This window comes from Anabrus simplex, chromosome 5 (genome assembly GCF_040414725.1).
Source record: "Anabrus simplex isolate iqAnaSimp1 chromosome 5, ASM4041472v1, whole genome shotgun sequence".
Lineage (NCBI taxonomy): Eukaryota > Metazoa > Arthropoda > Insecta > Orthoptera > Tettigoniidae > Anabrus > Anabrus simplex.
This window is the reverse complement of record NC_090269.1, coordinates 416,248,237-416,264,472: the sequence shown is the minus strand read 5'-3', so window position 1 is coordinate 416,264,472 and position 16,236 is coordinate 416,248,237. Positions and strand designations below refer to the sequence as shown.

At 38.7% G+C, this 16,236-nt stretch overlaps 1 protein-coding gene across 1 annotated transcript in view; it reads left to right on the top strand.

The window, feature by feature from the left end:
- LOC136874181 (leukotriene A-4 hydrolase) overlaps nucleotides 1-16,236 on the top strand; it is a 157,006-nt gene that overhangs the window by 19,910 nt on the left and 120,860 nt on the right. The window contains exons 4-5 of the mRNA XM_068227691.1: nucleotides 5,381-5,520; nucleotides 9,628-9,739. Of these exons, the coding sequence (XP_068083792.1) occupies nucleotides 5,381-5,520; nucleotides 9,628-9,739 (252 nt within the window). The remainder of the gene's footprint in view (nucleotides 1-5,380; nucleotides 5,521-9,627; nucleotides 9,740-16,236) is intronic.

Here is a 16,236-nt window from a genome sequence, read left to right as displayed (position 1 = left end):
TGATGGTTACACTTTTAGAACTCTTCGTATCCAATGTATTTTCCAACGGCATTTCAAAATAGACAGGTGTCTGGTCAGCATTCCCAATTTGCAACAGCAAATAAGAATTTTGCTTTCTCAAATTAATAATGTGACGCTGAAAGGCCATTAATTTTTCTTCATACGCCCCAGGGAGACGTTGTGAAATAGACGTTTGTCTCTGATAAAAGTTTCGGATCCATCCGCGGTTTGCAGTAAAACCCTGTGTTTTGAGATCTCTGGTGCTTTCAATTGACACATTTCACTAGAAACACCATATCCTAACTCACGTTTTTCTATTACAGATTTGTGGAATCATTCTTCAATTTCTGGAAACACTGCACTCCGCCCGCGGAACGCTCTGCGATCGCTGGTACTGTTTAGAAGTTTTTCCCTTTTCTGCCAATCACGAATACACAATTCATCAATATGGTAGTTTCTGCCAACGGTACGATTTCCGTATATTTCAGCTTCGCTTACAACTTCAAGTTTCTCACGCACAGTAAATGACCGCAGTCGCGGTCGCTAACTATCGAGACAGCTCTTTCATGGGACAGATACGGAACTCGAATGTGAGCGAAGTAGACTTCTGTAACTAACAGTCTCGACTCTCGCAATGCACGATATCCCGCGAGATCAGCTATTCGCGCACTCAGCGTGCCAGCAACACTTGTGAAACAAATGACGATCAAACATCTGCAGCAGCGGCATTCATAGTTACCGCATATTTACCCATATTCTTTGATTTACCGTATTTCATTGCCTTACATTTTGTGTTTATATGCCACTGTAACCATATTGAGAAAAAAATTGGTCTTGTTTGCTAGAATGCAGCTAAAACACAAAAGACCTGAATGCTCATTTACATGTGGTATATTGAGTACGGTAACCATATTGAAATATATTTCAATACTCCATGTAAACCTAGTAAATATTTACAAAATGAACGGCTTGAATATGACCCACATCCAAGATTTAGAACCAATATTTTGGGGAAAAAGGTGCAGGTGGTACTTGGGATTATACGGTATGTGCCTGGTATGGTATGGCCTGGAAGCAGCAACACTTACTGAACTAACAAAGAGTCGTGTTCAGGCAACAGAAATGAAGTTCCTCCGTTCTTGTCTACAAAAAACAAAAATGGATAAAGTAAGGAATGTGAATATCCGGCAACAGCTTGGATTGGAAAGAAGCTTGCTGGAGACTAGAAGTGAAGAGATTGCAATGGTATGGTCACATGAAAAGAATGGACCCTCACAGGACTCCTCGAACATACTTTGACCACAATGTTCCTTGGAAGAGACCAAGAGGAAGACCTCGTGATGTTTGGGAAAAACAGATATCGAAGGATCTTGAAATTAGAAATGTGAACTGGTGTCTCATATATGAGCAGCATTTGTGGATGGATAGGACAAACTGGAGGAGGCTCATACACAACCACACCCGGCTTGCTGGAGCGAAGAAATGATGATGATGATAATGTGTCACTTCTACTTTGCCAAATTTTCATCACACCAGCATTACGTTAATGCAGGCCTGCAGAGTGAGAAGTCACGTAGAAAGACACCCCTTTTATTCCAGAAAGTTTTATTTTTACGGAATTTCAAACATATCTCCCCGTGTTTCAGTAGACTGTTGCTAGCTGGATACTTTAAGAAATACAATGCTGTGATATGACTGCGGGAAAGGAACAAAGAAGTGTCAAATCAAGGAGAGAGAGGGAGGAAGGGCAATAAGAAAGCAATATATAGGATGAACATAATGACAGGTCAGTGTGGGAATAGTGAGCAACAGAAACAGGACAAACATTTCTATTTCTGTTGCTCTCTCTTCTTACACTGACCTGCTGTTGTGTTTGTCCTTTTATGTATGTCCTTTTCTTATCCCTCCCCCCCCCCCCTCTCTCCGCCCCCTTGATTTGACACTTGTTTGGTCCCTTCTTGCACTCATATATTATCCTATTGGGATCCTTTTCTCCTTCCTTGTTTGTCCTTGTCCTGTGTTCCTATTCTATTACTACCTTCTATTTATCTTTGTCTTATGTTTCTTCACCGAGCTCAGAACATTTTAAGCAAGCCTCGTACCTATGGGAGTAATGGAGTCCCACTCCCATTTGACAGGCGAGGGACTCCTTGGAAACAACTTGGCGAACAAAATGGAATTCGATGGGGAGCTATCAATATTAATGGGGCTTATGGAAGAAAGAAGGTAGAACTGGCTGAGTCAGCAGAGAGGATGCATCTGGATGTACTAGGAGTAAGTGATATTCGGGTAAAGGGGAGATTATAAAGTGTACTTGATGGGTGTTAGAAAGGGAAGGGCTGAGTCTTGGGTAGGGCTCTTTATCAGGAATACCATTGCACGCAACATAGTTTCTGTTAGGCACGTAAATGAGCGAATGATGTGGGTAGATTTGTCAGTTGGAGGAATTAGGACAAGAATTGTGTCCGTGTATTCACCATGTGAGGGTGCAGATGAGGATGAAGTTGACAAGTTTTATGAAGCATTGAGTGACATTGTGGTCAGGGTCAACAGCAAGGATAGAATAGTGCTAATGGGCGATTTCAATGCGAGAGTTGGGAATAGAACTGAAGGATACGAAAGAGTGATTGGAAAATGTGGAGAAGATATGGAAGCTAATGGGCTTCTGTGCTAGTATGGGTTTAGCTGTTACGAATACATTCTTCAAGCATAAGGTTATTCACCGCTTCACATGGGAGGCTAGGGGTACCAGATCCATAATAGACTATATCTTAACAGACTTCGAATTCAGGAAATCTGTTAGGAATGTACGAGTTTTTCGCGGATTTTTCGATGATACAGACCACTATCTGATCTGTAGTGAACTAAGTATCTCTAGGCCTAGGGTAGAGAAAGTGAAATCTGTCTGCAAACGAATAAGGGTAGAAAATCTCTAGGACGAGGAAATTAGACAGAAGTACATGGATCTGATTAGTGAGAAGTTTCGAACAGTAGACAGTAAGCAGGTTCAAGATATAGAAAGTAAATGGGTGGCATACAGGGATGCTGTAGTAGAAACAGCTAGGGAATGCGTAGGAACAACTGTGTGTAAAGATGGGAAAAGGCGAACATCTTGGTGGAATGATGAAGTGCGAGCAGCCTGTAAACGTAAAAAGAAGGCTTATCAGAAATGGCTCCAAACAAGGGCCGAGGCAGACAGGGATTTGTACGTAGGTGAAAGAAAAAGAGCGAAACAAACAGTTGTTGAATCCAAAAAGAAGTCATGGGAAGATTTTGGTAATAACCTGGAAAGGCTAGGTCAAGCAGCAGCGAAACCTTTCTGGACAGTAATAATGAATCTCAGGAAGGGAGGGAAAAAGGAAATGAACAGTGTTTTGAGTAATTCAGGTGAACTCATAATAGATCCCAGGGAATCACTGGAGAGGTGGAGGGAATATTTTGAACATCTCTCATTGTAAAAGGAAATCATCATGGTGGTGTTGCAAACAGCCAAGCTCATGGGGAGGAGGAAAATGATGTTGATGAAATTATGCTTGAGGAAGTGGAAAGGATAGTATATAAACTCCATTGTCATAAAGCAGCAGGAATAGATGAAATTAGACCTGAAATGGTGAAGTATAGTGGCAAGGCAGGGATGAAATAGCTTCATAGAGTAGTAAAATTAGCGTGGAGTGTTGGTAAGGTACCTTCTGATTGGACAAAAGCAGTAATTGCACCTATCTATAAGCAAGGGAACAGGAAGGATTGCAACAACTATCGAGGTATCTCATTGATTAGTATACCAGGCAAAGTATTCACTGGCATCTTGGAAGGGAGGGTGTGATCAGTCGTTGAGAGGAAGTTGGATGAAAACCAGTGTGGTTTCAGACCACAGAGAGGCTATCAGGATCAGATTTTCAGTATGCGCCAGGTAATTGAAAAATGCTACAAGAGGAATAGGCAGTTGTGTTTATGTTTTGTAGATCTAGAGAAAGCACATGACAGGGTACCGAGGAAAAAGATGTTCACTATACTGGGGGAGTATGGAATTAAAGGTAGATTATTAAAATCAATGAAAAGCATTTATGTTGACAATTGGGCTTCAGTGAGAATTGATGGTAGAACGAGTTCTTGATACAGGGTACTTACAGGATTTAGACAAGGCTGTAATCTTTCACCTTTGCTGTTTGTAGTTTACATGGATCATCTGCTGAAAGGTATAAAATGCCAGGGAGGGATTCAGTTAGGTGGAAATGTAGTTTGGCCTATGCTGACGACTTTGTCTTAATGGCAGACTGTGCCGAAAGCCTGCAGTCTAATATCTTGGAACTTGAAAATAGGTGCAATGAGTATGGTATGAAAATTAGCCTCTCGAAGACTAAATTGATGTCAGTAGGTACGAAATTCAACAGAATTGAATGTCGGATTGGTGATACAAAGCTAGAACAGGTCGATAATTTCAAGTATTTAGGTTGTGTGTTCTCCCAGGATGGTAATATAGTAAGTGAGATTGAATCAAGGTGTAGTAAAGCTAATGCAGTGAGCTCGCAGTTGCGATCATCAGTATTCTGTAAGAAGGAAGTCAGCTCCCAGACGAAACTATCTTTACATCAGTCTGTTTTCAGACCAACTTTGCTTTACAGGAGCAAAAGCTGAGTGGACTCAGGATATCTTATTCATAAGTTAGAAGTAACAGACATGTAAGTAGCAAGAATTGTGCTGGTACAAACAGGTGGGAACAATGGCAGGAGGGTACTCGGAATGAGGAGATAAAGGCTAATTTAGGAATGAACTCGATGGATGAAGCTGTACGCATAAACCGGCTTCGGTGGTGGGGTCGTGAGGCGAATGGAGGAGGATGGGTTACCTAGGAGAATAATGGACTCTGCTATGGAGGGTAAGAGAAGTAGAGGGAGACCAAGACTACGATGGTTAGACTTGGTTTCTAATGATTTAAAGATAAGAGGTATAGAACTAAATGAGGCCACAACACTAGTTGCAAATCTAGGATTGTGGCGATTCTCAGAGGCTTGCAGACTGAATGCTGAAAGGCATAACAGTCTATAATGATAATGTATGTATGTATGTATGTATGTATGTATGTGTCTTCACTTTTCCTGTACTTATCCATCTTTCTTCTTATCCTTCATCACAACTGAAGATCTGTCAAGATTGCCCCTCAATGAGTGTTGATGTTCGCCCACCTGATGAAGCTGGGAAGCAGAAACGAGCTCATCAGGGGCTGAGAAAAGATGGATGTAGAAGAACTGTGATTGATGTGGAGAGAGCCTCTCTATTTGAAGACGGCAGAGTATGAATGTGTTGAGATTGTCCTGTTCCTTCCATGTTTGACCTTTTCTCTTATTTCTTTTGCTGTAATATGTTTATCGTTATGTTTCAGATCCTTGATACAAGTGAATTGACAATTCAAGATGTTAAAAACCATGAAAATGGAGAGCCTTTGGAATTCAGACTGGCAGATCCAGATCCAAACTTTGGGTCCAAGATGGAAATTACACTTCCATCTACCCCCAGTGACAAGTAAGTGTAATATTGTTCTCAAACATCACTTAACACTAAATAACAGAGAACCTGACATTCTGAGAACGCTGACAATGCATACTTTGAAACATGCAAATTAGATTCAAGTAAGGGATTTATTTTATTCTGCTGTGTTTCCTTAAATGTATGTTAAATAGAAAGATCAACATGATTGCATGGAACTTTTTTAATACTGATTGGTATATGAATAAACTGAAGCCACTTTCTCATGTTTCTGTTTCTCTAAAGAGCTTTCATAAAATTAACCAACTGTACACATTTTGTTATGAGGGTAATCTCAAAAATAAGGTCTCCTGTTTTTTTATAAATACAGAGCTCTGTTCGTATGGCTGTGGAGTCACAATATTGTGAAGTGTGTTTCCCGCGCTCGCATATAAACGTGCGCACACCGCACTGAGGCACTCAGTTTAGGCTTGGCAGCCGTTGAGAATGGAGATCCCGTTGGATGTTACCGCCAAGTGCGAAGTGCACACAGTTTTGATTTTTGAACGTAAAAGGTACTGAACCGATTAAAATCCATCACCAATTGACAAACAAAGAAGCAGGAGACCGTCAATTTCTGTTGGGACAGTCATGAAGGTTGAGCAAATCATGTGTGAAGATCGGCAGATCACCCTGGATGATCTCTGCACTTTAGTTCCTGAGGTTTCCCGAAGCGCTGCTCAAAGTATTTTAATGGATAAGTTGAAATACCGGAAGGTGTGCTGCAAGATGGCTGCCACGCATGCTGACTGAAGACCACACTTTCTGAACACCATGGCAAGCTGGTATGATATGAGCATACAAAAACTGTCACAGTGTCTACAAAAAATGCATTGACCGAAATGGTGATTACATATAATTTACAATTTATAATTTATAGCTTACACCTACTCAGTACTGTACAATAATTGCAATGTCTATAAATACATTACAATATGTTATCAAGGGACTAGTTTCTACCTTATGTGGGTCATCATCAGCCTAAGAAACTTTAATGGATTTGCCAACGTCCTAAAACAAAATTACATTGTGGAAATAAAAATTAAGAGTGAACTGTGTATATGATGCGATAATGTACACATAAAATGGTGGAGTGATGAAATGTTGATGGATAAAATAATGTTGTACTGATCAATGACAAATAAAATTTTCAGGTTTTACATCAATTACACTTAGACAATGATGATTAAAATACGCCCTTGTTTAGTGAATACTCTAAAATTTCACATTAAAAGTATAAAATGCCGTTTGAATGCAAAGTCCAGATACTTCTATTGAGTTCTATATTTTAAGTGCATCTTCAGGTAGAGAATTGAATGTTGAACATTAGCGCAGAGGGTGTCTTGTCTTGCTTAAGGTCCAATAGTTCTGATAAAGTATCAGAAATATTTCTGATACAAGAGCAGACTTATCAGCTGGCAGGCATTCAGCTTGGGTTGATTTCTTATCAAAACAAAGAACTTCGAGAAGCTGCCGAAATCTATTTCTTGAAATTTTGTCCTTCATGTATTGCTGTCCCCAGATATGCGACCAAACACACTGTACGAACACAGACCACTCTGAGACTACATGATGATAATCATTGCCTCCAACTCCTGGAGCCATAAAGTCCAGTCCTTGTCTTTCAGTTTTTCCTGAGTGTTTAATTTGGTGTGTTGTTTCATGAGGAGAAGCATTGATTCATGAAAAAGGAGACAAAAGGCACTAATCACAGTGTCGCCAACTCGGTGGCATGCATGTGTACTGGGACCTCTCCTCTCTTTCAGGATATTCACAGCAGCCTGCCTTTCAGATAATGAGTTGACTTCTTTTAGACCTCCAACTCGGTTCTGTCTCTGGTAACCATTTTCACTCGTGAAGCATCTAATTTGAGATTGAAATGCTTGAGGCAAGTTCAGAGGCAGATTAGCACTTACATTTTCTCCAGGCGGTAATTCATCTTCTGTCACATCATCTTTTTCCTCACTTATCTCCAGCATAAAATCACCATCTGAATAGGATACTTTGCTTACCTTGCTTTCTGATATAACATTTGACTTCTCTGTCATACAAGTCACCTCGTCAGTAAAAAGACTATCTTGGCGCGACATGCCTATAATGGGCAAAGAACACTATCTAAATAGTGAGATGAATTAAATGAGACGTCAATAATCGCAATAACCCCGCTAATTGGGATACACACTGTTGTCTGGCAATGGATACTGCTGCGGTATACTAAAGAAATAAAATTGTGCAGGTGCCAGATCGACTCCCTCTTCTGTCGTGGGTATGTAGGCCTACTACATGTCATGTAAAAGTGTATGAAAAAAATGTGCATGGTTGAAGAAAAGAGAGTCATGGGTCATTTTGCTCCCTTTCACAATTTTAGTGTTAAAGCATCATGTTTGTATGTTCATAAGTAGTAGGATGACTTTCATCTTCTTTATTTCTTTTCGAAGTTCAAGTAATTTTCATGTTATTTCTGCCTTCTAAATGGAATGGTATTGCTAATATTTTTTCTTTTGCAATTGAGGTTGCCAAAAGTAGAATATTATTGGTCTACTCATTGAAGAGGAAAACTTAATTAACACCATCCAAATTCTTTTTTGAATTGTGGGAATATTGTGATGCATTTATTTGTCATGGTCTGTGTTAATTTGAATATTAATGATTTTGATTTGACTTTTTAGTGAACATTCCATCTCTAATTAGCAGCACTGAAATATAGTTTCAGCTCATACAAGATTCTTGTAAAATTATCATCTTGCTGTTTTCTTTTTTTTCTTTTGGAAACTGGTAGTTTTCTTTTTGTGTACTTAAGTATATTTGGCAGTGTTGTGTTTGAACGTGTCAGTGTGGATAAGACAGAGGCTGAAGGACAGGGCACTCCACCAGACACAAGAATTGCCAGTAAATTAAACATTTGATTTTTCCATGTTGACAGTTTTCTACATAAGCTCCATCCTATGAACAAAAAGGTCCACTACAGTCAATTTAAGAGGAGTATTCATAATCAACTCCACAAATATCTGGTCCATTTTACGGCTAGAATACACCAGAACAACTTTGTCAATATACTTTTCAAAATTGTGTATCAGGAATGCAACAAAAGGACTTTATAACATAGTCACGTTATAGTTGTACTACAACAGTGTCTCCTCTCACTAACTTGATTCATTATCTCTTCATTTGGCATCCAATTTACTTATCTCACCTTCAAAATACTTCTGTAACACCATATTTTCATAGCTTCTAGCTTCTTTTGCTTTGCCCCAGATATTGTCCATGTTTCTATTTCGTCAGTGTAATGTGATTATTGCATAGTTTTTGAGACATCGCCCCTCCTTGTACTTGAATGTGTCGCAAGGTGTGTGATCACTGGTGTTACAAGATGGATATAGTTGCATGTGTGTGTGTGTAGCATGACTATATTGGGTAGGTCCCCAGAACTTGATATACTGGGCGAGTTGGCCGTGCGGTTAGGAACTCGCAGCTGTGAGGTTGCATCCAGGAGATAGTGGATTTGAACCCCACTGTTGGCAGCCCTGAAGATGGTTTTCCATGGTTTCCCATTTTCACACCAGGCAAATGCTGGGGCTGTACCTTAATTAAGGCCACAGCTGCTTCCTTCCCAATCCTAGGCCTTTCCTGTCCCATCGTCGCCATAAGACCTATCTGTGTCGGTGCGACGCAAAAAAAAAGAAAAGAAAAAAAAGAACTTGATATAAGGTAGTATCTTATAATTTTCATGGAGAGTGTTGAATATTCTGGGAGAAAATCACACTCGGTATAGACACATCATTAAATGTTATTAACTTATTGCCACAGACTTGCAAAACAGTTCTGTGGTCACATGAGATGGATCTACGGTCAAATCACGGAACTGCTCTGTGATGTAAATCTCAAGGTTAACGGGTGAATCATTTGTACTTTTTCAATATGAAGAATCTAAAAAAAAAATAAAAAAAAAAAAATTCCATAGAGATCTCAGTAAGGTTTTGTCTTAAAAAATGAGAAGAATGATAATTACAATGTAAAATACATTTATAGTTGAATTTACTATGTCCTGGGCTGTATGCTGAAATCCAGATCTCCACCCTAAGATGCTGTCTCGTTTGTTTTCAGGTTTGACATCTGTATTACATATGAAACATCACCAAATGCCACAGCTCTGCAGTGGTTGACTCCAGAGCAAACTGCTGGAAAAAAGTATCCATACATGTTTAGTCAATGCCAGGTGAGTTCTTGGAGAAGAGCAACACAAACGTACATTTTTAATTAGCATACCTATCATTCAAAGGCACCGACCTCATATGTGCTCCTGCCTCAACTTCCCAGTGGGAGATTTAATGGGTGGTGGGTACCCATTAGGAGCAAAGTTCTGCAGTATCAAACTACTGCTTCCATTTAGCCTACTTTCAACAATACAAAAATACCCTTACAATCAATTGATTCAAAGTACAGTATCACATTGAACCGAATTGAATCTTCAGTTATGTAACGGCAACATTCTGGTAAGGAAACATTATCAGTTCATATTGGACGAGTTACTTCAAATAGTATCACCCACCCACCCACCCTACTGACCGACTGACCTACCTATCAACCTACCTGTATCATCCAGGTGGCAGCTTTATCTAGTCTTTTCTTAATTTCAATGAAGTTGGAAATTTATCGAATATCCCCCTTGGGAAATTATTCCAGTCCCTAACTCCTCTTCCTATAAATAAATATTTTCCCCAATTTGTCCTTTTGAATTTCAATCTTATCTTCATATTGTAAAAACTTGCTACGAAGATTCATTGCACCTTAAATCTGACCCCCGTAGAGAAACGAGGAAAGAGTTCGACACACGACATTGTGATTTTTCCTCATTTAAAAATCCCTCTCAACCTTATTGGTCTCTTAATGTTATTTCATGCCATCTCCCCACTGACAGCTCATAACATACTGCCTAGTCAAACAGTTTGTCTCCTTACTCCCAAGTCTTTCCATTCCAATGTTTGCAACATTAATGTAACACTGCTCTTTTATTGGAAATCACCCATAACAAATCATGCTGTTCTTTTTATCTCTCTCTTTGTTTTGTGGATTTTATCCAGTTCTTGAATCATTAATCCTGGTTATGGTCCCATACACTGGAACCTAGGTTACTCTAATTGTGATCTTATCACTGATTTATGCGCTCTCTCCTTAACAGCCTTACTACAACTTCCTGAATACTCTCATAACTGTATGAAGAGATCTATAACTTTTATTTACAATCTCGTTTATATGATTATCCCATATACGTATTTACTCGTGTATTAGACCCCCCTGCCTTTTTGAGACAAAGAAACTATGATTCCGCTTCGAAGTGGGTACAAGCCTTACTGCAGCTCTGATGACATCATACAAATTTGTGAATAGTTTCCTCCGTACGTATGACTCACGCAATGAAAACACATAATACCAATTTAAATGGTCCGTTATTGGACATTATACATTTTCCAGTTAACTCATTCCTGGTTGCCAGCGTTTCACCCTCGTGTGTTAGGTTGGGCTCATCAGTTGGTACCTAGCACACCTAGCAAGACGCTGGCTAGTGCATACCGTGGAGGCCACTACGCAGGCTACTTGGAGCCACCGGCAGTGCCAATGCACTAAAAGAGACTTTGTCTCTTTACCAAAAGTTGATGCCTGCTTAGCTATCAGATGATATAGATGTTGATTCCCATAGGGAATCTGAAATATTTGTCCCGAATGAGTAAGCTGGAAAATTTATAATGTCCAATAACGGACCATTCAAATTGGTATTATAAATTTACTCATTCGGGACAAATATTTCAGATTCCGTATGGGAATCAACATCTATATCACATGAAAACACATGTCGAATTCATGCGGTACATCTGTGTTTCGTAGTTAAGAAATGTCCACCTCCGTAGCATAGGCCTACTACAGCTCTGATGACGTCGCACAAATAGGTGAATAGTTTTGTGTCTGACCCACACATTGCAAGCACGCATCAGTCATGCTATATCTCTGTGTTTTGTAGTTAAGAATGTCCGCCGGCGTAATGGTTAGCACAATTAGCTGCCGTTCTCGGGAACGTGAGTTTGATTCTGGTACTATACTGCCAGAGATGTACGAATGGCAGGAAGGTTGATATGCAGTAAAATGGTACATGCAACTCCCCTTCATTGGGGACGTGTCTAAAAAAGTGCTGCACACCTCGGTATGAGGAAATGAGTTTATGTTAGTTGAGAAATATTCACAGTTGTTACTGTTAACATAGCAGGCGAGATCATTAACAAAATGATCGCTTAGTATCTCACAACTCGCACCAATATAGGTAATATTTGGAGAAAAGTAAGTTTAAAACATGATAAAAACAATCCAATCATAATGATATTTTTTACTTGCCAGTGGTACCTAACAAATGATGATGATGATGATGATGATAATAATAATAATAATAATAATAATAATAATAATAATAATAATAATAATAATAATAATAATAATTAACGATTTTCGGAGACACCAAACAAAACATACTATGCGTTAATAAAAAAATGGAGACAACGAACTTATGAAATTAAACATTATGATAATAAAACGCATTACTGCCACACCTATAGATATCTATAAATGCAGCAAACTTTTCTGTTGTTTATTTTTATTCTTTCCATCGTGAACGTCCGACACTATCCGGGCACTTGATAGCATACCTAACCTAAACAATGCGGTCTCTATCTCATTTACAGCTGTTTAGGTAAATCCTGATGCGATAAATGTAGAGAACAAGCATGAAATATACTTAAAAATACGGGTCTGGCTTTCAGTAGCTGCAGTTATCCAAAGAATACTTCCAGTCACTATGTATTACATTCGGAAGTACAACTCGTAACATACTCTAGTTATCAGCTGGTGGTTTGACATGCTTTCTACAGCCAGGCTTTATTCGGAAGGACTGCTACACATTACCCCAACTGGGAATATCAGAGACCATCTCCAGAAACCATTTGGGAATAGATTCTCACTGTTTGAACTCTACAGTCTGGAACAAAACTATTTTTAAAAGTTTCAAAAGGACGGGACCTTGAATGCTCTCGATTGCAGTTCATGGCTGACTAGATGGCGGTTAAAGATGACGTCATTTGGAATGATGACACGCTGGTAGCAGGGAAGTTGGCGGCACAAGACGATAATTCAAATGAAAGCAGTGATCAGGTTTACTCAGGTTTACTGTGTGGTAGGCCTACTGCTCAACTGACAGAGACAAATGACTGACCATTAAGTTCTTTTGTATCAATATTACATAATATGATAATACGATACCATTTTCTCAATGGGGTCGAGTATGAAGCGAGACGAATCTTCATAGCGAGTTTTTACGACTGTATGCCCTTCCTGACGTCAACCTCATCAGAGGAATTAATGAGATGAAGCGAATGACATGATACATATGAGTAACTAAAACTGACTATATTTACTGTAGACCTAAAAGTTGTGTTCACCATTTATTGTCTCCTTACATTTAGAAATACTGCCTTCCAACGTAAATAGCCAGCATAACTCAAATACATTCATAAGATTGTTGAAGAATAATGTAAAATGTTTACATGTACAGTTTATTGCTCTTTATCCCTTTCAGATCTGAAAGAAAACTGGAGGTGTGAATTTTTGTTTGTACGCCTTAAATAAATATATTTGTAGCTTTACAAAATAAAAATTAACATCGTAAAAAAAGCACCCACACAATTGTGCGTGTCAGGACTTTATTCAGTACTTACAACAACAAAAAATCAATTCATTACGTGTGAATTTACATATGTACATGATCAAATGTTCTATTTTACAGTGTGGAAGCTTTTAAAACAATTAAAATCTTTGTTCAAACACAAGTATACATTACATTTCTTACATTGAGTACGAGTTTTGCTTTTAGAGTCCTCTTGGCGCCTGACCTCAAAGAAAACTGGAGGTGTGAATTTTTGTTCGTACGTTAAAAAATGCTCATAAATACATATATTTATAGTTTATTTTGAAAAATAAGAACTATCATCTGAAAAACAGCATGCCAGGACTTAATTCACTACTTACAAAAAATAAAAAAATAAAAAATTCAGCTCAGTACATGTGTGTATACACATGTACAACATCAAATGTTCTATTTTACTATGTGGAACGATTTATAACATTTAAAATCTTATACATTACATTTCGTACGTAGAGAACGAGTAGTCCTTTTGGTGGCAGCACCCAGCACTCCTGTGTACATTGCATGTAGGGAAACCTCGCCCGCACAGTAGTGCATATCAACATTCAAAACCTCATAGTATTAGTACGATGACGTATTTTCACAATTTATGATCAGTAAACAATTTACACCATTGTTTACATTCTGATATTTAGTAAAGCTTCTAGATTAATATGAATGCAATAAATAAATACTTGCTTTTGACATTACTGCCTCACGCCATCTTGTCGTTCAACTGTATTTTTAAACTCTTCTTCGTGCACCCTGGTGGTCAAGCGCTGAATAAAAACAGCTGATGTACATGCTACATGTCCTGCACAAGCATTGCAGTCCGCTGTAGCACCAAGAAAACGTCAAATACGCTCAGACATAAATAAAATATGAACCTGCACAATTGTGCGTAGATGGTCTGAAAGCCGTGTTCACTGCACAAAATTAGAGGTTATCGCATATTAGACCCCCCTTTACTTTTTTTTTGGTTGTAGAAGTGGAAGAAAAAGGGGTCTAAAACGTGAGTAAATACTGTATTAACACCTAGGAACTTACAGTGGTTCCCATGAGGTAGGCTTACTTTCAACCCATCAGCACAGTAATTAAAACTGATAGGACTTTTCCTCTTGGTGAAACTCTCAACCTGATTTTTCACCTAGTTTACCATCATACCATTTTCCTCTATCCATCTCACGCCATTGTCGAGGTCTTTTTGCAGTCGTTCACAATCCTGTAATTTACTTAATACTCTATACAGTTTAACCCATTAGCACCGTGCGTTGCCATATGGCCACGATTTTCTTGCCTTTTTCTTCTAATACTGTTGGTAAAAGGAAATTATCTGGAGGATTGTAGTGTCATCCGACAGTTAGAGAAGAGTTTGTAGATTTGAATAATCATGTTTGTTTAATTTTAAAATCTATTGTTGTGACAAGGAGTGGTGGACAGTTGGTTATTTTTAGATTCCTGCGAAATGGCTGCCGGCTTCATGTAGGAAGAATATAAAATCCATAAGTGAAGTTGTTTCATTGGATTATGTTTACAGTAGTGTTGTGTACACTTCATTATATATGTTGTAAGCATTTGAAATAGTACGGGCGCACAATGCCATAGTAGTGCTTGTTGAACCATATGGCAATGCTAGGCGTTTATACTCAGTAAAATTGCTGTAGCTTTATACTAATCCATACATCTTCATTGCAGGAAGGGATTTTCCGTTTTAGAAGCACTGGATATGCTACTGACTGAAGATCTCGATGGTGATATTTTTGTGGAACCGCCCAATGTAAGTGTACTTACAGATGAGGGCTCCTGGTGATGAAGATGATGGTGGGCTTATTGATAATCTCAGCTCTCGACATTTACGTGTCAGTGCTGAAATGAAGCTTGTAAATAATGAAAGAATCGGGATTAGTAACAATGGTGAAGGTGTGTTACTAGAGGACGAAGTGCCTTTTCTGTCTACTGATGCAAGATCTGTTTCTATACCCGATGCTACGAAAGATCGGATAACTGATAGAGAAAAGAAATCAAATTACAAACCAAGATAGACTGAACAGGCTGATTTCAATATTGGGTGACTGTTGACATTTCCGGAGCCTTGTTATAGCAAGTGAAATTCCATGACTTGACGTGTTTGAATTATTTGCAGATAACCAGCTGATTGAACATTTAGTTCAAGAGATTAAAAAGTATGCAGTGTTTTTAAACTGTATGGACCTACAATTAACATCTGATGAAATTCGTTGCTTTATCGTCATACTTTTCATTTCTGGATACAATAAGTTGCCCTCCAAGCGTTCTTACTGGGACACGCAGAATGATATGAAGATAGTGAAAGACTGTCATTCTCTGTCTGTGTGGCTAATGCGCAAGTATTGAGGGTGGGCTTTTACCTGCCTCTGAAAATATTGACTACTGTTGTTAATCTATAGTATGTACAGTAGAACCTCGATAATTCGAAATCGGTTAATTCAAAATCCCCCCTAATTCGAAGAAGGTCTCGTTCCTGGAAACATGAGATACAGTTTTGCACGTTATTTAAATTGTTTAATTCGAAATACAGATAATTCGTAATTCGAAGTACAATGTCGGCCCCATTACCGAAATTTAGACTTTTAATTCGAAAATGCCTTTACATTTTAAAACAGTAGAGTAATTTCAACTCGAAATTTATCCGCGTCATAATAGAACGCGTGTTCCGGAACATGGAGTGGTACCGTAGCTTTCCGCATTTACACTCACTTAGGTGGATGTACAGTGCGCTTCATGATTACTAAGTTGAATGAAATCGGAATTCTTCTGTATTCAAACTTTTAAGGAATGCCGTAATATCACGCAACGGGCAGTGTGCGGGAAAACAGAATCCGCGAACACTGGCGATGCCGACAGTTGACGGAAAAAAACCCAACGTGGCTCATATAATAAATTCGTAGGCACCGAACAATATTGTCATTGCCGATAAAACTGCATTACTTTATTTTAATGCGAGTCCAAAC